The sequence below is a fragment of the Ochotona curzoniae genome, unplaced genomic scaffold (genome assembly GCF_017591425.1).
Source record: "Ochotona curzoniae isolate NIBS_2020 unplaced genomic scaffold, NIBS_Ocur_1.0 contig_2723, whole genome shotgun sequence".
In the NCBI taxonomy this organism is placed as follows: Eukaryota; Metazoa; Chordata; class Mammalia; order Lagomorpha; family Ochotonidae; genus Ochotona; species Ochotona curzoniae.
In genome coordinates this window covers 20,659,863-20,681,880 of record NW_024465573.1, presented here as the reverse complement: position 1 = coordinate 20,681,880, position 22,018 = coordinate 20,659,863, and the positions used below count along the sequence as shown (strand labels likewise).

Sequence of the window (22,018 nt, the reverse complement as noted above, 5' to 3'; positions counted from 1 at the left end):
TAAATAAGCAGATCTTGAGTAGAACAGATAACTTTCATCATGTCAGCAGGCCCTTTCCAGTTGGTTTTGGCCTTAATAGAAGAAGAATGACCTTCCTGGAAGAAGAGGGGATTCTGCCAGCAGTGGATCACCTTCAGACTCTGTCTGCAGCTCCTCCCTGGGTCTCCATGCTCATGACTTTGCAAGTAACAAACCTCCACAGTGATATGAATGTTAGTGATTTGTGTCCTGGAAAAACTGCATAGGTTGACTGTGTCCCAACCTTTAGTACCCTAGAATATAACTTTAAGAATGCTCCTAGGAAGAAGGAATGAAGGTTAAATGGGGTCTTTATGGGTGGTCCTTAACCCAATACGATTGATGTCCTTGTAAGAGGAAGACTGGGCATAGACATGTGCACACAGAGAAAAGGCCACGAGACGCTTCATCAGGAAGTCAGCAATAGGCAAGCCAAGGAGAAAGATCTCAGAAGAAACTAACTCTGCCTGCACTTTGATCTTAAACTTCCAGCCCCTAAAGTGGTTTTTAAAAAATCTTGGTTTAAGCCACCCAGTGTGTAGTATTTTAATGTGGCAGCCCTGGACAGCTAGTGCAAAGACATTCGATCTTAAATTCCTTGAACCCAAGGACCATGGATTGTGTGACTTACCCAGGGTGTGTGCTCACTGAAATTTGTGCCAGATTCTTCCCTGAAGCCTTGGTACCTGGATTTGCTCCAGCAAAGCTGCGCAGCTGGGGAGGCCCCAGAGGGAGATGGAGGCAGTGGGCTTGGCTAGATGACTGGAAACAAGAGCTTCCAAAGGGTGTGGGCTGGTGGAGATTTTTGTGTTCTAGTTGGGACAAGGCTGACTGTGGGATCAAATCTAATGAAGACTGATATGTGACTGATCTGTTGGTCCCCTCTGGTGTGCCTAACACTGTCTAGGACTTAATTAGCACTCAGTAAAGATTGTGTTAAGTAAATGACCAAGGAAAGACTCAAAGATGCAGTAATCTTATTCCTAAAAATTTTTTTTGTTTATTTAATTGAAAGAGTTACACAGAGAGAGAAAGATACAGAACAGAATCAGATATCCTGCCTGATTTCCACAAGAGCCAGTACTGGGTCAGACTGAAGCCAGGATCCTGTATCTCCAAATACCTGGCTCATCTTTTGCTTTTCCTTTAGCAGGGAGCTGAATCAGAAGTGGAGCAGCCATGACTCAATCAGTGCTCATACGGGATACCATCGTCACAGGCATGGCAGTGGGTCTAAGCCATAATGCAACCCCCTACACTTAAAAAAAGAAGCTGTCTAAACATACATGTATGCACATATAGGCCTAGAAGTTTCCTGAAAGGAATTACAAAGGATGACTACATTGGAGGGATGTACTGGGATATAAAGGAAGGCTATGTTTTCTTGTGTAGCTTGTACTGTTTAGACAGACAGTTTCATCATGAATGTATTGCCCCTAGGTCTGCTGGATGCTATTCTAAACCTTAGTGAAAAGAAGCAATGAGGAGAGGACTTCTAAATCCACCATTCCTTCTCCTTCAGTGCCCACCCCCCATAAGAACAATTCTAGCACATGAAGGAGATGAGCCCATTACAGCCATCACAAGCCGCTCCACAGTGCCCAGAGGGAACCCAGGGTGATGGTGTACAGCCCCAGCACAGCAAAGTAGCTCCAGAAGAGCAGCTGATCAAAGCGGTAGAGGAGAGCCAGCCACTCAGCCTCCTGCTGGTCCACCTGGTCCTGACTCCGAAGGGAGTTGTGGATGAACTGGAGCTGTAGCCAGACTTCATTCAGGGTCCCTGCCTGGGCCTGCTGGTCTTGCCAAGTTGAGGATCCTGCGGGACAGAGGAAACATACCCTCAGGTGAGCCCAGGAGCTCCCAAGGACCCCTGGAATTTTCCATTGAAGCGGCTAGATGCATCCAGCAGAACTGGGCACTGGCTTGTGTTTGAGGTGGGATCCCACTCCCCTGCCAACTTAGGAGAGGCAGGGCTGTACTGAAGGGAATCTGGGAGAACAAGTCAGAGCTCTATTATGTAAGTTGGCTGTGTGGGAGCTAGATCCAACTAGGATATTTTTCTGAGTTTCCTGAGTCAACTTCAGCTGACTCTGAGCTATACTTTTCATGTTGAACAACTGGAACTATAATACATATAAGTTCAATGTATGTGCATGTTTGTGTATGTGTGTGTGCACATGCATGTGCCCAGACCAGTACTGCAATCAATTATTTGGTTAAATATTTGAAATGGGAAAACTTTAAAAAGAGAGGGGACAGGGGTAAATGGGACTTTCAAGACAGCCAGCAGGAGGCAGCCTGCAATATGGAGGCCAAGAAGCAGGTGTTTTGATATTTCATAGAACACAGCCTGGTACCTTGAGAATGGGGATTAGTTTTGAGAGTGATACATAACTACACAGTAGTGATCTCAGTACTTTTCACAAACCTGTTAGCCCAGCGTGCTGGGTTCTGGGTTCCATTCTGGGTCTGCTAGCTTCGGTATCCCCTAGAAGGCACAAGAGGGACTGTTCCTGCCCACTGTGCTGTTCATCGTGGAGGAATTTGACCAGCAGGATGGACTTGGATAAGCTGAGGACTAAGAAGGCCATGCAGACAGTGAAGAAGACCCCTGGGAGAAGAGGCAGAGCAGAGAAGGCAGAGTTAGCAGAGGCTCTGGTCCTCTTCCTCCTGTAGTCCGCAATGCAGCAGCACATCTTTGGCAGGTGTCACCTAGGATGGGTGTCTGGAAGCCTTGAGGCTGCTTACCAATCAGAGGAGTGCTCCCTGCACTCCGAGGCACTTCATTTGACATGTTGACCCTGAAGACAGTATAGCCCACCAGCACACTGGTCTTGAACACGATCCTCGTTCGGCAGTTGGGTGGCAGATAGAAACTCCCCAGATCCACAAGCATTAAGAAGATACTTGGAATTAGCAGGCTCACAACATAGACCAATGGGCGCCTGCGAATCACCACCTGGCCAGGGACAAGACATCTGTCAGACAGACTCATGACTGGCCACGTCCATAGCCAGGAACAACCTACAAAATCCTACTGTTTGCATAATCTGAACATTCTGAGTAGTTGAGGTTTATTTTGTGCTCTACAAAATAGGGGGAAAATCCTTTAAGCCCCAAAACAGAACAAACAGTTGTAATAATTATAAGAAGAAACAGTTATTTGCCACTTGCTGTGAGCCAGGCACTAAACTGCTACAAACATACAAGTCAAAAAGTTTGTGTGGGAAATGGAATTAAAACATTAACTTATTTTTAGTAAAAAAAAAATCCATGCATTCAAGAGGTCTTCAAAAAATTTTTTTAAGATTTATTTATTTTTATTGGCAAGGCAGATATACAGAGAGAAGGAAAAACAGAGAGGAAGATCATCCAACCGATGATTCACTCCCCAGGTGAGTGCAACAGCCGATGCTATGACAATCCGAAGCCAGGATCCAGGAAATTCTTCTGGGTCTCCCACACGGGTGCAGAGTCCCAAGGCTTAGGGCCGTCCTCGACTGCTTTCCCGGGCCACAAGCAGGGAGCTGGATGGGAAGTGGCCGGGATTAGAACCGGCGCCCATATGGGATCCCGGTGTGTTCAAGGGAAGGACTTTAGCTGCTAGGCCATGACTCCGGGCCCGAGGTCTTCAAAATTTGATGAAAAAAAATCTATGTGTAAGCATTTCAGAATCTTTCGTACCAAAAATAAACTTACTGTTTTATTCCATGTCCCCCCAAACCTTTTGAAGCATCACATCTGCTTTACCTATTCAGTCCTCACAGGTTGAAGCGTTCAGTGTTGTCTCCATTTCACAAATGAGGAGACTGAGGCTCAAAGAGGTTAATTTCCTTATCCAAAACTATACAGCCAGTGAGAAGCTTTCAAAGCCAAATCCTTTCTTCTCAAAGCACTGACTATGCAATAGATCTGGGATGCTTTCAGTTTAGTCTGTCTTCTTACCTGGAATGCCCTTGATCTTTAGCGCTTGTGAATCTATCAAAGTCTGGGTAAGAATGAACAGCACATCTAAACTGTGGAATTTCAGGAGAGCTCAATGAAGGGGCTATTTGCACAGTGTGGGCTGGATGTGGGGCTGCGCTGGTGCTTTGGAGGATGGGAAGCTGCCACCACTCAGGCCCCAAGGAGCTGAGGGCTGGGAGTGGAAAACCAGACTGCAAGGCCAGAGAGAGCTGTGCAGAGTCAGTGCAGGCGGCGGGGTGGGGTTCTCCTACGAGTGTGGACAGCCTGACAACTGTTTTTGGCTGAACATGGCAAGATAAGCACTGCCTTATCCACCTCCCTCCCTCCCATCTCCTGCCTCTGTTCTCCCTGTCTCCCTACTTTGTCAGGCCTGACCAGGGATTCCATCTCTATGGAGCAAAAGCTCAGTCTGCAGGAGTAAGAACTGGGGAAAGTAGAGGGCAAGGATCTCTTAGAGGAGGGACTGGTTGACACTGTCCTGCTTGGCCTGCACTATGAGGACCAAACAGAACTCTTTGGGGTCTCATGAAATCACTATGACTGTCACTTTTTTTGTTGTTGTTGCAAATATTTTTATTTTTATTGGAAAGGCAGATATACAGAGAGGAGAGACAGAGAGGAAGATCTTCCGTCCGATGATTCACTCCCCAAGTGAGCTCAACGGCCGATGCTATGCATGCCGATCCGAAGCCAGGAGCCTCTTCTGGGTCTCCCATGCGGATGCAGGGTCCCAAAGCTTTGGGCCGTCCTCGACTGCTTTCCCGGGCCACAGGCAGGGAGCTGGAAGGGAAGCAGGGCTGCCGGGATAGAACCGGCGCCCATATGGGATCCCGGGCATGCAAGGCGAGGACCTTAACCACTGTGCCATCACGCCGGGCCCTATGACTGTCACTTTTTTTTACACCTAGCTCCTCTAGGATGGTGATGGGAGACTGTAAAAACACATGTTCTGGGCCCAGTGAGGTAGCCTAGTGGCTAAAGTCCTTGCCTTGCATGTGCCAGGATTCCATATGGGCGTTGGTTCAGGTCCTGGCTACCCACCCATCCAGCTCCTTGCTTGTGGCCTGGAAAAGCAGCAGAGAATGACCCAAAGCCTTTGGGACCCTGCACCCACGTGGGAGACCCAGAAGAAGCTCCTGGCTTTGGATTAACTCAGCTCCAACGTGGTGGCCACTTGGGGAGTAAACCAGGGGATGGAAGATCTTTTTCTTTGTCTCTCCTCTCTGTATATCTGCCTTTCCAATGTAAATTAAAACATACATACATAAATGAAAGAATAAATAAACGAACAAACAAACAAACAAACACATTCTCTCTTCCTATCTTTCCTAAAGAGAAGCCAGGGAAAGGCAGGGCTGTACTACTCTGTACCCTCACATTATTATAACCCTAGGGAGGTGATATCCCCCAACCATGAGACCAAAATAAGGCCTATTTTATAGTGGGTGTTCAATAGATGTGTACGGGGAAAATGAACATTCCAGGCCTTTTGCTACTGGATTTGGAGAAAGAATCTGAAATCTCCCATTGCGCCAATCCACCAACCAAGGAATGCTTTCTAGGAGTCAGATGGCATGCGAGGTGCTTTCATGTGTATGATGTGATATATTTACTCCTCATTACAAACTTGCTAGGACGTAGTATCTTCTATTTTGTGGATTTTTGATAATAAAGCTCAGACCCCTGGGCCTAGCACAATGACTCAATGACTAGGATCCCATATGGGTGCTGGTTCATGTCCTGTCTACTTCACTTCCAATCTAACTCCCTGCTTGTGGCCTGGGAAAGTAGTAGAGGACGGCCCAAAGCTTTGGGACCCTGCACCTGCATAGGACACCTGGCTGAAGCGCCTGGCTTCGGATCAGCTCAACTTTGGTCATTGCAGCCACTTGTGGAATGAATTAGCAGAAGGAAGATCCTTCTGTATCTCCTCCTTTCTGTATGTCTGACCTTGCAATAAAAATGACTAAATCTTAAAAAAAAAAAAAAAAAAAGCCCTGTCCCCATATGTAAGTTGAGTTCCTCATGTCCTCCAGCTTTGAAGCCCGTGTTCTTTCTGACTACAGCATAGCAGGACTCAATCCCTCCAGACCTCAGTTCTCCCTGTGGTCCTCTCCTGCTCTGAAGTATGCCAAGAGAAAGTGCAGGGACTAATACAGCAGAGGTTTGGGGCAGGAGTTCAGATATCACCTCACTGAAGAGAGCTGAGGCTCCCCAGCTGTCAGGTCTGGGAGTGCATCCCGACTCAGTGGAGCTTAGCAGGCCAGAGCCATTTGGTGGATTGTAGTCTGGCTATTGTCTTCCACATTAAACATAATTGGCTGCAGGTATCTAAACCACAGAGACACTCAGTGCTTTGCAATAATTTGGTTAAAACACATTTCTACCAAAGTGCAGTCAACAAGAAAAACAACAAGAGAATTAACTACCATCAACCTGCACCTCTCTAGCTCCCTTCACCACTGTGACTGAGCCAGCTGTGGTTAAGTTGGGGACAGAGGAAAGGGAGTCAGATAGTCAGGGTCCCCCTGGGGGGTTTGTGTTGTGACCTAACAAGGACCGTTGATGACCTTGCCTTTCAGGGTTGGTAGAGATGAGCAAGCCTGCTGTCTCTGGAAGGTGAAAAAGGGACATCCTAGATACTCCATGGCAGATATTACAGAAAGAAGGAGAAAAACCCAAGAATACCAAGCTGAAGAACAGGATAATCAGCAACAGGGAAGAGCCCATGGAGTTCTGAGCCTCTCCCATTCCAAGTGTCTCTATGGGCTGATTTCAGCGGCCTTGAGTGAGCAGGCAAACTCTTCATGCCTCTAATTTCCACCTTTTTAATAAAACAGTTTATTTGCCAAACATCTTGAGTACATCTAAGATGAACTGGTCTGCTCTGTAAGCTAAGGCCAATGGCTAGCACAGGCTGAAATAACTCTTGCACCAGAGGCTCCGGCAGATATTCAACACTGGGCCAGAACCACTGACAGGTGGCTGACTGCTCAGGGTCCCTGATTTTTGAGAAAGTGCCATTTTATCAGAGCACATGTTCCTGGAGTATCAGGGGAAAGTTGGAGGAAGAGCTAAGAGGCTGGGCAGCTGTTGGCTTTATGGGGGATGTAAACTGGGCAGTTACACGTGGCCACACATGGAAAGGCTCTACCAGTGCCATTTAGAGATTCCTGAAACTTTTTGAACAAGTGGCTGGTATACACCAAACCCCACAAGCAATGTAGTTGATCCTGCCAGCAGGCTATTCCTCTAGCAGCTGGAAGCAGAAGAGAAGAACACAAGTGTAAGGGTAGTCAGAGCTGCTATGACACAAAACACTAAACTCTCCTGTCTCCATTTATTAAAAATTGCACAGATAGGCACTCCAAAACCACACCAAAAAAACAAAAACCCACCTAACTTTATCAATACAGTTTCCAGAAATGCTTTCATCTTTTCATTTGATCTTCAGAGCCCTTTATTCCTCAAACATGAGCAGTTGCCAGGCATTAAGTACTGGACTTAGCAGTCCTGTGGGTAGGATAGGACTGCTATGGAATCTGGAGCAGTCTCTGCAAGTTGGCTGCCCACAATTCTGTGGGTACAGAGCAACTGAGTACCCTAATAGACCAGAGCCTGTTCCTGATTTATATGATTTAGGTAATAAGATTCTGGGCCTTTGGAGTTATTATTAGATGACATTTTGGACCTAGAATTGACACTGAAATGAGTTAAGACTTTCTGGGGAGTTGGGATGCAACTATGAATTTTATCATGGGAGGAACAGGTATAGGGTAGTAGGCTGGCTGCACTGGGTTAAATAGTAGCCCCCAAGAAATGGTGTCCTTCCCCAGAATGTGGCCTTATTTTGAAATAGGCTCGCTGAAGTTGCGAATAAGATGAGATCTTCCTAGAGCAGAGTACGCCCTTTTCCCAATACGGCTGCTGTGCCTAAGAGAGGCAGCTTCCAGAGGGGGTCACAGAAAGATGAAGGCAGAGGATGGAGTGATGCGTCTAAAAGCCAAGGAATACCAAGGGCCACCAGCAACTACCAGGGCTGAAAGAGAGCCTGGGAGTAGAATCTCCCTCAGAGGTCCTAGAGGGAACCAAGCCTTGGTTTCAGACTTCCATGCCTCCAGAACTTAGCTTGGAGTACCTCATCATGGAATTCTTGTGACCAACACAGGTGACCCACATAGGAATGCATAGTGGGTAGATGGCAGAGAATGGGGCTGGAGTATACTGTGCAGTGGCAAGTTGTGTGTCGTATGATAGAGGCAAAAGTACCCTGTTTTTGGAGTTACATTGCCTAGGTGCAAGTCCAGGCTCTATCATCATGCAATCTCTATTAAGTAAGGAGCTGCTGTGTACCTCAATGCACCCATTTCAAGCATGGGGAGGTTAGGACTAGATGAACAAATGCTTTAACAATGTCCCTGGCACAGAGAAAATGCTGTTTGTGCTGACAGTCATTAAGTCTCCTACTGGGCAGGTTTTGAGAATGGTGGTGGAGATCAGGAACCTTGTTTTGTTGATTGTTATGTCCTGTTTACCATTGAACCTGGTGCTTGATGAAAGCTCAAAAGGCGTTCATGGGACAGTTGGAGTTGGTTGATAACGCTGCTTTTACCCACAAATGGGTGCTACCCTACCAAGAGGGCTGCTTCACTGCAGATCATGTCAAGTTCCTGCTGGGCCTGGGAAGGGCAGGAACAGAATGTCACCAGCTCAGTGAGACACGGCTCCCTACACAACTGGCCCTGCCCACAGCCCATCATTTCCAATGGACTAAAGGAGCTGATGCCTTTAAATTCCACAGAAAGAGAAGCAAAACACTTTAGTTTCAGTCCGTGTTCTCCATTAGACACCCTTCAGGTGTTAGCAATATTATGCCACAATTTCATTATCCATTAAAGCCAGGTAATAATAAGTACACAAAGGTATTTGGAGCCTATTGATGTTAATGAAAGAGATCAATCTAATTCAGAATCTGTGTGTGGAGAGCTCCTTGGAGATGGAATAGGCCCCAAGGTTAGCCTCTAATGGCCTCCTTGGCGGTAGACCCCACGAGTACTCAATTTTGCATGACCGTCTTTATGACATAGTTGGAATTTTGACGCCCAGACTCACACTTCATACAGGAGCCCATTTGCCTCCTCTTCCAGGCCCCTCCCAACATTCCCAGTCCAGAACGAAGGGGGAAGATGCTGTCAGGAGAGTGACATCCCTGCACTGGAGTGGGAGCTTCTCAGCTCTGGACTGTGAGTTATCATGTGGGATTAGCAGAAAGTTGGTGATTCCTATATTACTTAAGTGACCCTGGAAAGATATATAGAGCTGTAAATTCGTTCTCTCTCCTTTGTGTGTGTGCCCATGTACACACTTAGAAGCTTCTATCAAGTATATGAGCTGCAATCAATGATTATCTCAACAAAAAAACTCTAATCTACAAAAGAAAAAGAAGAAAAAAAGAAAGGAAAAGTGTAAATGAAGCATCTTTCTCCTCCCCCCAAAAAACCCCTTTGTATCCTCTGTTACACCCTGCAGGCACCCCAACTCCTGCCTGAATGAGCCTTTTGCTCAGGGGGAGGATGTCTGTGGTTGGGCTCAGCTTAGTCCCCACAGCTGTGCATCCTTTTCCATCCAACATAAATTCTTAAATTTTATCCCTACATTCTCCTACTCCTACCCTCATTGTTACTTTTTTTAAAAAAAACCCTGCCATACAGAAATCGAATGCTCACCCTGCTGTTTCTGGGAGCCGGCACCTCCGGTAATGTATTGCAGGAAGCTTCCCCTCCCATCGCTGCTGGATCAGGTCCCAGGCTGCACACAGACATCCTTGTAGGGAGAAGTGCCTGCGTTCTGGGCCCCCTGTGGAATGCAGCCTGACTCCAAAGCATCAGCAATGCCCTCGGATAAACAATACGTGTCCCGGAGCCCACAGCTATGATTGCACATTAAGTTGGAACTAACAGGGCATCCGGAGCTTTTGATTAAGTATAAATGGCAGCAGTGCCCATCAGGCCCAGGGTGATGATGTATTTAGAATAGATTGTTGCCTCGCCCCCCTGCCCCACCTGTCCTCAACCTCCTGCTGGGTAGCCTGAACTGAGACTTGGTGAGTGATTAGATTAAGATGAGTTGGCCCTTTCCCGTTAGGACACTGGTAAGGCCCATGTTGGAATGGAACTGGACTCTGAATTTCACTTCGCTGGCCAAGGACGACTGAAGGGCATCTGGATACCTGGGATGTTAAATTCAGAGTGGGATGTGCAGGCTGCAGTAAGCTCAGGCACAGTGCATATTGCTGCGATGGGATTGAGATGGAGAGCTGTGATAGTTACTGAACCTGGGTCTTTCCAAAGCTGAAGAATTTCTCCCAAGTCTAGTGCCCTGCCCTGCCAAGTACATATGATCTGTGACTCTACTTGGGAGTTTTTCTGAAGACCAGGATAGAAACCATCCAGCTGGACACCCATGTGAGCCCCCAGAGCAAAGGGGTTTGGGGAAATGCTCCATGAAATGAAACAAAGCCAGCCTCCATGCAAACATTAACGGGAAGGAAGACCAGCAGGGATTCAAGCCAAGTATCAGGACCATGACTTCTAGACTCATGGACCTCCCCTTCATTAAGCAATTTCCTGCTCATCATAGGAAAGCTTCGGGGATTGTTGAGAAATTATTATTCAGGGTGAACAGTGGCATGTAACTGTGAATAATAGCTGCTCCATGGAATATGTGTGAGTATGTGTGTGTGCACACGTGCAGGTTTGTTCACCTGCTCGTCTCCTCCATGCAGTGTAAGTAATGATGTGTGCAGTGCTCTCTGGAGCGCTTGGTAGGTGACTATGTTGCACCTTGCACGTGGTACTTCCTCGCATTTCCCGTTAATGCTCGCCATTATTCGAGCTGCATTAATAATGTTTGTGGGCTGATATCTTTAAAATTAATGAGGTGTTTACTCTTAGCCAAGAAACTCATTGAAATTTTTTTAAACCTTTCTTTTTTTCTTTCCTTTCCCTCACTTTAAAAAAAAAAAAAAGTGGCCGAACAGGCCACAATGCTAGATTTGCTAAAAAAAAAAAAAAAAAAAAAAGCAACATTCCAGGCCAGTACCCAAACCCCATTGCTAGGAAGATGTGGGTTGGGATTCGTTATCAGCCAGTGTTATTCATGTGTCAAATTTACATCACAGCTATGTCAGAGCTTTGTTGGACCAATACAGGGACCCTGTGTTCTCAGTATGAGCTTATTTCTCTGCCATCCTTTAGCATCTCCTTTACAACTGAAGCCCTGATCAACATTATCCTTCTTGTTCCTGTCTTGTCTCTAGGAGCCTTCACCTTGCGTGCAGTTCTGACCTGCTCACAGTCACTGCTTTCCATTTAGATCTATGACTTGGCATGAAGGTGTCCTCCCTTGTCCCTCCTCTCTACCATGATGGCCACCACTGGCTGACGTGGTGCAGTAAAGCCAAGAGCACCACTGAATACTAATGATGTAAGTCTAGTAGCTGCATGGGCGTTACTGGGAGACATGCTGCCTCTATGATACAAAGCAGCTGGCTTCACTAGCCTGCATCCCCTGGCCCCCTGACCACAGATGATGAACCCAAGAGCAGCACAGCTAAGAGCATGCCTAGGGATGCAGCATCCCTAGGGATACTTTCTCTTCATGTCCTGTTCAGGACGTTGTCTCCTCTGATCCAGAAGCCACCAGTGGTTTCTGAAGGTCCTGCTGGCAATGATTGGGTCAATCTCTTCAGATACTCAAGATAAAATGTAATCATCTAGAATTAATTGATAATTCACTCAGAACAATAATGCTAATGAGAGTTTTCTGTTTGTTGTGTGAATTTCCTTGATTTTTTTTTCTTTAGTAGCAATGAGAAGTTGTAATATTAGTATGTGTTCAAAGAGGATCTCTACCGTAGGGGCTGGTTTGGGTCTCTGGTATTTGAGCAGCATGCTCTCCCCATGCACTTGGGTGGTATCCACAGCACGGGCCCAGGGTCTCTCCTTGGACCACCATTCTCTGCAATGCTGGGGTGCACCTGCATGTGCAAAGCCATTGACCCATCTGTTTTTGGATATTAACAACTGAGGATCCGGAATGGAACAAGGGTCCTGCAGCCCAGGAAAGGAAGCCAGGAACTGCAGCAAAATGGGGCAGCAGGGGCAGAACCTACATTGAACTGAATCTGTGCAAAATCTCCGATGCTGCTCTGCTGGATGCTGTACACAGACGACACAGAAAGCAGTTCCCACTCGCTGTCATTCAGAAAAACCATGTTGTCGCGGTTGATGTCTTCCCTGCTCCTCAAGAAGGCCAGGTCTACATCTTCCACTGGAAACATAGAAGCAATAGACTTCCCTAGGTAGAGACTGAGGCGCCAGCATCAGTACATGTTTTCCTCCCAATTCAGACCCTTCCTTTTCTCCTGTTCCCCACCCTTCCCCATCCCCAAAACACTGCAGTACTAGTCTTGATTTTATTCTAGTCACACACACACACACACACACACACACACACACACACACACAACTATGACAACTATGAATTTAGGACTTAGAGTTCACTCTCCACCCCCGTGGAACAATAGAGCCTGACAGGTAAGGTTAGAGCTTGTCCTGTGATGTCTGTGACATTCTTGTTGGCACAGGAGGCTACATAACACTGGATGCACAAGCCAACAATAGCAATGGGCTCTAACATTGTCCACTGGGCCTGAGCAACAGCAGGAACCAAATACCTGCAAGAAGGTAGTTAGTTTTAACTTTAATAATCAGTTATATATGTGAGAATAAAATAAGCCTGAGCATGATGTCATATCCTGTCATCTGTGTGGGCCAACCTAGTGAAGGTGTGTTTCCCAACAAATGAACTGCAGCCCCATGGTTTACCTGTGTGCAGGATGCTATTGAAGGTCAGGCTGCAGTTTTGGACGTCAAACGGGAAGGCATATGTCTCTAAACCACATGCAGAGACCACCTGGATGGGCTTGGAGTTCTTAATTGTCCCCGATGAGTTCACATAAACATAGGGAAGGTCAGGGGATCGTTCAGTGTCCACACTACAGAGAACACAGAGGATTATTACAAAGAGGGCTCTAGTCATTCCCAAACACGAGACTGGTTCTGAGGTGGCAGTGGCTGAGACACCCAGGGCCAGCCTAGCACCTCAGAACGGGATGACATTTCCCCTGAGATGACTCACCGTGATGGAGACAGGGTAGGCAGTACCAGCCCCATAAGCTCACTCGTTGGCTACTGTGCCAACACAGACTTAATGAGTGACCTCAGTCATTACTCATCAAATCTTCATCTCAGATGAAGTCAACTCATGGTACATCTGACTTGAATATTCCCAACAATGTGCTCCCCCCTTCAAGTTGAGAAACAAAATAACAAACAAAAATGAACAGCCCTTAAAGTAAGCAGCAACTGGAAATTCGCAGCAGTCCAAAACCCCACAAAAATACACCTGGCACGCTTACAATTCATTAATGATGATATCAGGGGCCCAGATGGCACTTCGAGGTAGAGAGATCTCGCTGATCTCATCAAACAGGCTGGGGTTCCAGGATAAAAACTCATCATCCCAAACCTGTGGTAAGTGACCAGAAAGAGCATTTATCAAAATGAGGCAAGGTCAATCTCACTAAAGAAGATGGGAGAGATTTGGATTAATAAACCAATTTGTGAACCCCTAGATTCTCTTTATCAGGGGAGAGAACTTCACACCTAAATCTTTTTTTTTTAAGATTTATTTATTTTATTGGAAAGGCAGATATGCAGACAGGAGGAGAAACAGAGAGGAGGATCTCCCGTCTGATGACTCACTTCCCTAGTGGCTGCAATGGCCGGTGCTGCGCTGATCCAAAGCCAGGAACCAGGAACTTCTTTCTGGATCTCCCACATGGGTGCAGGGTCCCAAGGCTTTGGGCCATCCTTGACTGCTTTCCCAGGCCACAAGCAGGGAGCTGGATGGGAAATGGGGCTGCCAGGATTAGAACTGGCGCCCATATGGGATCCCAGCGCGTTCAAGGCGAGGACCTTAACCATTACACTATTGCGCCGGGCCCCACACCTAAATCTTTTTTTTTTTTAAGATTTATTTTTATTATTTTTTTTATTGGAAAGGAGGATATACAGAGAGGAGAGACAGAGAGGAAGATCTTCCGTCTGATGATTCACTCCCCAAGTGAGTGCAACGGCCGATGCTATGCTGGTCCGAAGCCAGGAGCCTCTTCCAGGTCTCCCACGCGGGTGGGAGCTGGAAGGGAAGCGGGGCTGCCGGGATAGAACCGGCGCCCATATGGGATCCCGGGCATGCAAGGCGAGGACCTTAACCACTGCGCCACCGCGCCGGGCCCCACACGTAAATCTTAAAGCCAGTGCCCCAACCATAAATTCTGTCCATATATCTTACACGGATTCTAATAAATTAGGGTTGTTGCACATCTAAGCAACTTAAAGCACGAAAACAGTATCTAGTTCTTAGAATAATTATATTTTATAGCAGATCTAAGAGCCAGCACACAAGGAAGAAAACATGATCATTTACCTCACGGTACCACACACTTGTTTTTAACTTTTGATTTTGTGCATCCTGCAAAACAAAAAGAAAATCCACACTAAGTCTCAGAATACCAATAAAATCAAAGACCAATTCAACAGTATGACAACACAGAGGAAGAAAATCAAGCTGAATAAGATAATGGTGATTCTAAAAACATCACCCTTCCATACGTGAATATTCTAAGCTCCTAATTGGTATGCACACCTGTTGCTATATGCTTTACTGTATTATTTATGTATAAGAGAATGATACTTTGCCAACACCTGACATCTTGAATGATTTGCAAATCTCTTTTCTATTCTAATTAGTTGCTCTGCCATTAGTCAAGTTTAAAAGTGACTTGTAATTTTAGCCAACTCTGAGCTAAAACGATGAAGCCAAGCTTTTATTTGTAATCAAGATATTATTCACAATCTTTCTATGAGTGTAGAGTTATCTCATCAGCCATTCCTGTTAAGTTATCCCTGCTTGGATTGCTATGCTTATAAAAAAAAAAACTAAATGGCTTAATGTAAATGAGGTATTATTTTAGATGCTATAATAAATGTGATTTTCCATTCTGCAATGACTCAGTGATTTTTTAAAAAGATTTCCAAAAACAGCAACCAAAAAACACGTTCTTCACAGTTTTTTATATATAATCAAGTGAAAAACATTCTAGAACTTTGAGATCTACAATGTTCCTGATGATTCAAAGAAAAGGAATCACACCACATAGACATGAACCTAAAATGGATCATTAACCCAAAGGGAAGATCTGAAACTATGAAACTCTTAGAAGAAAGCATTGAAATAACTCATCATCACTTTGAATTAGGCAACACTTTCTTAGATATTACGACAGCAGAAGCACAAACAACAGAAGGAAAAAATCGATGGGCTGTTATGGGTTGAATAGGATTGTCTCCTCAAAATCCATGCAAGATGAAGGTCGGGGGTTGGTCTAGTACTTGTGCCTGAAAGGTGGGTCTGATGGCGTGCCCTTGCAGGATGGTCCTCTTGAGAGGGTTGATTGTTAGAGTTCACATTCCGCCTAGCTGCTCTCTCTAGTCCACACCTACCATAATCTGGCAGCACCCAATCCAGAATTATCACCTCCAAACTGTATATGGAAATAAACCTTTGCTTTCCCAAGATGCTCCTCTCAGGAATTTTAATTAAAATAATGAAAAGCAGATGAATACATGGGATTTCATAAAAATTAAAATCCAGTGTGTGTATTCGGAAAGAGGGTTTCCAGGATGTAATTAAGGTTAAATGAGGTTGTAACCCCAGAATCCTAATCTGATAGGACTGATGGCCTTACGGGAGAGGAAGAGAAAGAATTCTTTCCACAGGGTGAAGGTGATCCACAGGCCAGGAAATGGGCCTCGCCAAGGATTAAACCATCTAGGTCCTTGACCTTGTACTTCCCACCCCCCAGAACCAAGGAATAAATCTCCACAGTATTGGTTGTGTTAGTTCAAAGTAATACAATCACCCATCAATAAGGAAATCCAAAGCAGGCACACTCATTAGGATACTCTAGAAACAACAATAAATATTGGCACGGATGTGGAGAAATAAGAACTGCTGGGCATTCCTTGTTGGTGGCAATGTAAAACGATACAGCTCCTAAAACAATAACAAACAGAACTACCATACGAGCCATCAATTCCGTTTTTGAGGATGTGCCCCCCTAAACCTGAAAGCAGGGACTTGGATAGATATTTGCACACGTGTGTTCATGACAGCACTATTCCCAGTAACCAAGGGCTGGAAACAACTCTCTATCCACAGATCAATAGACAAGGAAAGTAAGAATATTTTCCTTAAATTGGAATATTAGTCTTAGAAGGGAAGGAAATTCTCACACATGGTGCATAAATAAATGGTGAGGACATTTTGCTAAGTGAAATAAGCCAGTCACAGAAAGAACTAACGCTAAGTGAGCCCACTTGCATGAAGTACTCATGGTAGTGAAATTCACAGAGACAGTAAACGGAAGGGGAGCTGGGGATGGAGGAAATGGGGAGTGATTGTGTGATGGAGCGGGGTACTTCTAGTATACCTGGGATTGTACAGTACGCAGACTTGATAGTCATACACAGGCATTCTGCACAAGGCTGCATCATTGAAAAGAGAAAACAATACACTTCTTAGAGTCACGTTTTCCCTTTTTACAATCAAGAAAGCAAATTGCCGGCAAATAGGCATTTCTCCATACCTGGACTGTGAGCTGTTGCAGTCACCCGCTGCCGTGGCACAGCAAAGGCTGGGCTGAATGAACTCGTTCAAATAGATACTTGGGAAAGGCAGCTTTTAAAGTGATGTACAAAGTGAAAAGATTGAATTCACAAGTATTTCCCTGAGGAGCAGCTTGTAGGAGGACCAGAGGGGACTCCCAGCCAAGACTGGCTCAGCAGGGGTCTTGGGAGTTGAAAAAAGACCTCCACTGAGAATTTAGGATTAGACGACACCACTTCCTTCCAAAATCTACCGGCTGAAAGAGCATGAAATGTGTCAAGCCTCACCGGCATACGCAGCAAAGGCCCAATTCCAGGCTTAGCAACCATCCTTCAGGGTCTCCAAAAACAGAATTAAAAAAAAAAAATACGTAAAATGCACCTTATATTTCTGGTGGATAGAGCTGTTTGTCCTGCCTTTCCCAAGAAACAAACTTGTACATCAACACAGTGTCCTTCCAAGCCGCCTTAGCACTGCCACGCCAGCTCATGAATACATCCGGCTGACTTAGTCCAAAGGCTGGATGTTCCAGTGTTTCGTTTTCACTATCATTTTTATCTTATCAACATGCCAAGTCTCATGCTTTGGGTCCTTTTTCTCTTCCTGCCCACTGCTTTGTCACACTAAATGTAACAATAATGTTAACGATTTTTTTTCTGACACATGACTGGGGTGGCTGGGGAGATCTGTCATTCAGCCCCACAGAACACAATGTAAAAAGTAGTTTGAGGCGAAAACTAAAATGTTTTTTTCTTTTTTTGTTAAAGGAAACAAGTCCCTCGATGCCAGCTGGTGTACATAATTGGTTCTCTTGGTGGCATTATTCACAGCGTTTCCCTCTCTGTAGCTCTCTGCTTTCTTTCTTTTTCTTTAGATACCTTCCATCTTGCTTGTTAAAAGCAAAGGATATTTCAGAGAATTGGAATTCATTAGTCTTCCTAACAGAGGGAGTCTATTTAGATCTAAATTGGTGGTTAGCAAATATACAGATAATTCCCCCACATTCTTATTTATCTTTCCCAGTTCCGGAGACTATAGAAACAGATGCCTCAACGTCTGGCTGCGAGGCTCCAGTCAATGGACTGGAATACAAAGGTATCTGGGATTCGGAATTGATGAAACTCAATAGAAACAAATTGAAACTCTTCCGTGTTGAGTAGATTATCGCTATAATCAGATTTCCCTAAGGTACTCATAATACCAAGAAATTCTCCGACAAGACTGTAGTCTTTTATATGAACAAAACAGGAGGCAAAACATTATCATGGAAGCGAGGTGCCATGTGATGAGAGCTGGGCTGAAAGCTCTTCATTCCAAACACAAGTCACCAGCAGCCGAGCGGCTGGCGGATGCATCCAAGTTATCTCTTCACAATTGGAGTATCCTTACCAGGGCAGAGTCTGTGAGTCATTGTGCCAAGTCCTTCAAAACTGTCCCTGCCCCTGGACAGAACCGGAGATTCAGCCTTCCTAGAGGTGACAGAGCCAGTTGCAAAAACATACTCAGGGACTCCTGGCATTTATAGAGACAAGCCTAGAGCTGGTACTCAGATTTTGTACATTATTCTTTCATTCACTTGATAAGACTTGATCCAGTGTCTTCAGACTAGAGTAAAATGTATGGACATGGTTATGTGTAGGTTTGAGACGAATATGAATAACTGATGATAAATTGGGATGCATGACAGCTTAACACATAAATACACGCAAGAAGAAAAACAGACTTTTAGGGGATTTAAATGAGGAGACACTGTTGTCACCTTGGAGAAATGAGGAAAATATATTTTAGGTGCAGTGATTTGAAGGAATATAATACTTTGCAGATGGGGAATGAAGAGAAGGAAGCAGCAGAACGAACAGCATACGGCTGCAAACAACGGCGGGTGGAGGTTGCTTGTAGCACTGAATGCGTGAAGAAGATGAGGTAAGTAAGAAGACAGGGATAAAAGAGGGACAAGATGCTAGAATTCTCCAGACTTTCAACCGGAAACTAGCCATATACATGAACACACATTTAACATACTCAAAACACGTTTTTGAGAAAATAATGGTGTTCTTCTTACCATCAGGAATATAATTTTACTTTCTTTTACCAAAGTAGGAAGGATGAGTTAGGTTTAGAATGTTTCAATTTGATATACTTGATATACTTTGACAAAAGTACCTTACTCCTTTTCTATATTTATCTCCCAATCATCGCCTAAAGGAACACCCGAGCAGATCTATTTTGTCTTCATCAAGATGAAGTCAGGAAGCAGAAGGCTTACTCTAGACACAGGGTGCCTCTGCCCTGGCAGGGGGAGGGTCGCATGCCATGGATCATAGGATGTGTCTTTTCAAATCACACTTTCACCACTGGAGATGCCTGGTGCACAGTGCAGAATCGCTTACTGACACTTGCATGGCAAGAACAATATTCCCCTTCACCAGGTGAAGAAACAGTCCTGAGACATTAGGTCTTTAAAATTCTAGGTCAATATTCCTTACAGGTGAGACTAGACTTATTTATTTACATATTTTTAAAAGACTTATTTATTTATTTGAAAGGCAGAGTTACAGAAACAGAGAGAGTGATAAAGACAGATGTTCTATCAGCTGGTTCACTCCCTGAATGCCTAGAGCAGCCAGGCTGATGCCAGGAGTCAGGTCTCCTCCCAGGTCTCTCACGTGAGTGCAGGGTCCCAAGTACTCGGGCCGTCCTTGGCTACTTTCCCAGGCCATTAGCCTAGAGCTGGATCAGAAATGGATCAGCTAGGACTCAAACTAGTGACCATGCAGGGTGATAGCATTACAGGCTGCAGCTTTACTTGCTATGCTGCAATGCTGAGACCTAGACATATTTTTTGAGGGAGCATAAAGATACATACTTCTGTTAGGATGAGCCAAAAAAACAAAACTGGGAAAATTACAATTTGATGCTAAAAGAGGAGATTTTGGAGTATCATCTGAATATCTCTGTATGCTAAAAAAACAATTAAGAAGAATCTGTTTACATTGAAGGAAAATTACTAAAGTAAATCAAATGATAGGAAAATAATAAACCCAATACTCCAAGATTAAAATGTAATTTTTGGTCAATTACACTACCTAATTATCAATAAAATAAACTAAAATCCTATTATTCACTGCATAGCCCTAAGATATTAACATTAAAAAACACATCCATTAAGGTATATTAAGAGGAATCATTAAGTTATCTAAACAAAACAAATTAAGATAATAACCTTATATTGTAATATGTATTCTTTATAAAAATATAAAACTAACTATTAAACATAGCATAAAAAATGAGGGGCAGGTAGATACAATCTAGCCATTATAATTATGGACATTTTATGTGATTTTAATCATGTTAGTTACAATAAGCTAATGATGAATATGAGAATGTTTTGGGCAAACCATATAATATAATAGAAACATAGATAGCTAAAAATTCAATAGAGGAACTAAAATCAGATATTTTAATACTTAAATATATTATTATTTAAAAATTTAATTGCCTAGGGGCCCAGCAGGGTAGCCTAGCAGTTAAAGTCCTCGCCTTGAACACCCGGGATCCCATATGGGCACCGGTTCTAATCCTGGCAGCCCCGCTTCCCTTCCAGCTCCCTGCTTGTGGCCTGAGAAAGCAATTAAAGATGGTCCAAAGCCTGGGGATCCTGCACTCATCTGGAAGACCTGGAGGAAGTTCCTGGCTCCTGGCTTCAGATTGGCACAGCACCGGCCATTGTGGGATCACTTGGGGAGTGAATCAGCAGATGGATGATCTTCCTCACAGTCTCTCCTCCTCTCTGTATATCTGACTTTGCAATAAAAAATAAAATAAATCTTTAAAAAAGTTTTTTTAATTGCCTAAAATAAGGGAGGCTTAAGGAATAAAAGAACAAATGGCAAGATTGTTTTGGCAAATTTGATCTAGCACTTTAAAAAAATGTATGGATTGTCAGATTGCTTTTTTTTTTTTAAAGATTTATTTTTACTATTTTTTATTGGAAAGGCGGATATACAGAGAAGAGAGACAGAGAGGAAGATCTTCCGTCCGATGATTCACTCCCCAAGTGAGCGCAACGGCCGATACTATGCCGATCCGAAGCCAAGAGCCTCTTCCGGGTCTCCCACGCGGGTGCAGGTTCCCAAAGCTTTGGGCCGTCCTCGACTGCTTTCCCGGGCCACAGGCAGGGAGCTGGAAGGGAAGCGGGGCTGCCGGGATAGAACCGGAGCCCATATGAGATCCCCGGGCGAGAAAAGCGAGGACCTTAACCACTGCGCCACCGCGCCGGTCCCGTCAGATTGCTTTTTAAAAGCAATAATGTACTATACTAGCGAGTAATGAAAATGAACAAACAGAAATTATTACTATGTACCAAAGCACAGACAAAATTTGGGAAATTATGTTCAACTAAAGAAGCAATCTCAAAGGTTATATGCATTATGATTCCACTTATATAATATTCTTGAAACAAAACATAAAGATCCTGAAGAAACTGCTGGCTGCCAGGAGTTAGGGATTACAGCTGTATGTTGCTACAAAGAATCAGCACCAGAGACCCAGCACAGTAGCTTAGTGACTGAAGTCCTCGCCTTACACACAAAGGGATCCTATACAAGTGCCAGTTCATATCCCAGCAGCCCCGCTTCCCATCCAGCTTCCTACTTGTGGCTTGGAAAAGCAGAAGAGGATGTTCCAAAGCCTTGGGTTTCTGCACCTGCATGGGAGACCCAGAAGAGGCTTCTGGCTCCTCTCTTCAGATCGGCTCAGCTCTGGCCATTGCAGCCACTTGAGGAATTAACTGGTGGAAAGAAGATCTTTCTGTCTCTCCTTCTCTCTGTATATCTGCCTTTTCAATAAAAATAAATAATTTTTAAAAATCAGCACCAGGAAAACTGTGGTGATGGAGAACACTTGGAACAGATGAGACAGCTGACTATTGTGGTGGCTACACAAAACTACGCCTATGATAAAGTGGCATAGAACCACACATACTCACATGCACACTTACTCAGCACACTGGAGGACTCTGAATCAGCTTGGTAGATGACATCACTGTCACTTTTGTAGTATTGACACTGTACTACCTTTGTGCAAGACAACAACACTGAGGGAGGCTGGGTGAAGGATACACTGGATGCCCCAGTATGACTCCTCACAACCCCCATACATTTATAATTATTTAAAAATAAAATGTGGATTAAAAAAGACCTAACTTTTTGCTAAAAAAAAAAAAAGGCCCCGTTTGCTTGAA

General features: G+C 44.6%; 1 protein-coding gene across 1 annotated transcript in view; it reads right to left on the bottom strand.

Annotated features, from left to right (window-relative positions):
- Positions 1–1,196: 1,196 nt before the first annotated feature.
- HTR3B (5-hydroxytryptamine receptor 3B) overlaps positions 1,197–22,018 on the bottom strand; it is a 36,826-nt gene continuing 16,004 nt past the window's right edge. Inside the window, exons 3-9 of the mRNA XM_040977269.1 lie at positions 14,536–14,580; positions 13,466–13,575; positions 12,873–13,042; positions 12,158–12,315; positions 2,767–2,977; positions 2,447–2,629; positions 1,197–1,834 (exon numbers count right to left, since the gene is read on the bottom strand). Of these exons, the coding sequence (XP_040833203.1) occupies positions 1,599–1,834; positions 2,447–2,629; positions 2,767–2,977; positions 12,158–12,315; positions 12,873–13,042; positions 13,466–13,575; positions 14,536–14,580 (1,113 nt within the window). The 3' untranslated portion in view covers positions 1,197–1,598. The remainder of the gene's footprint in view (positions 1,835–2,446; positions 2,630–2,766; positions 2,978–12,157; positions 12,316–12,872; positions 13,043–13,465; positions 13,576–14,535; positions 14,581–22,018) is intronic.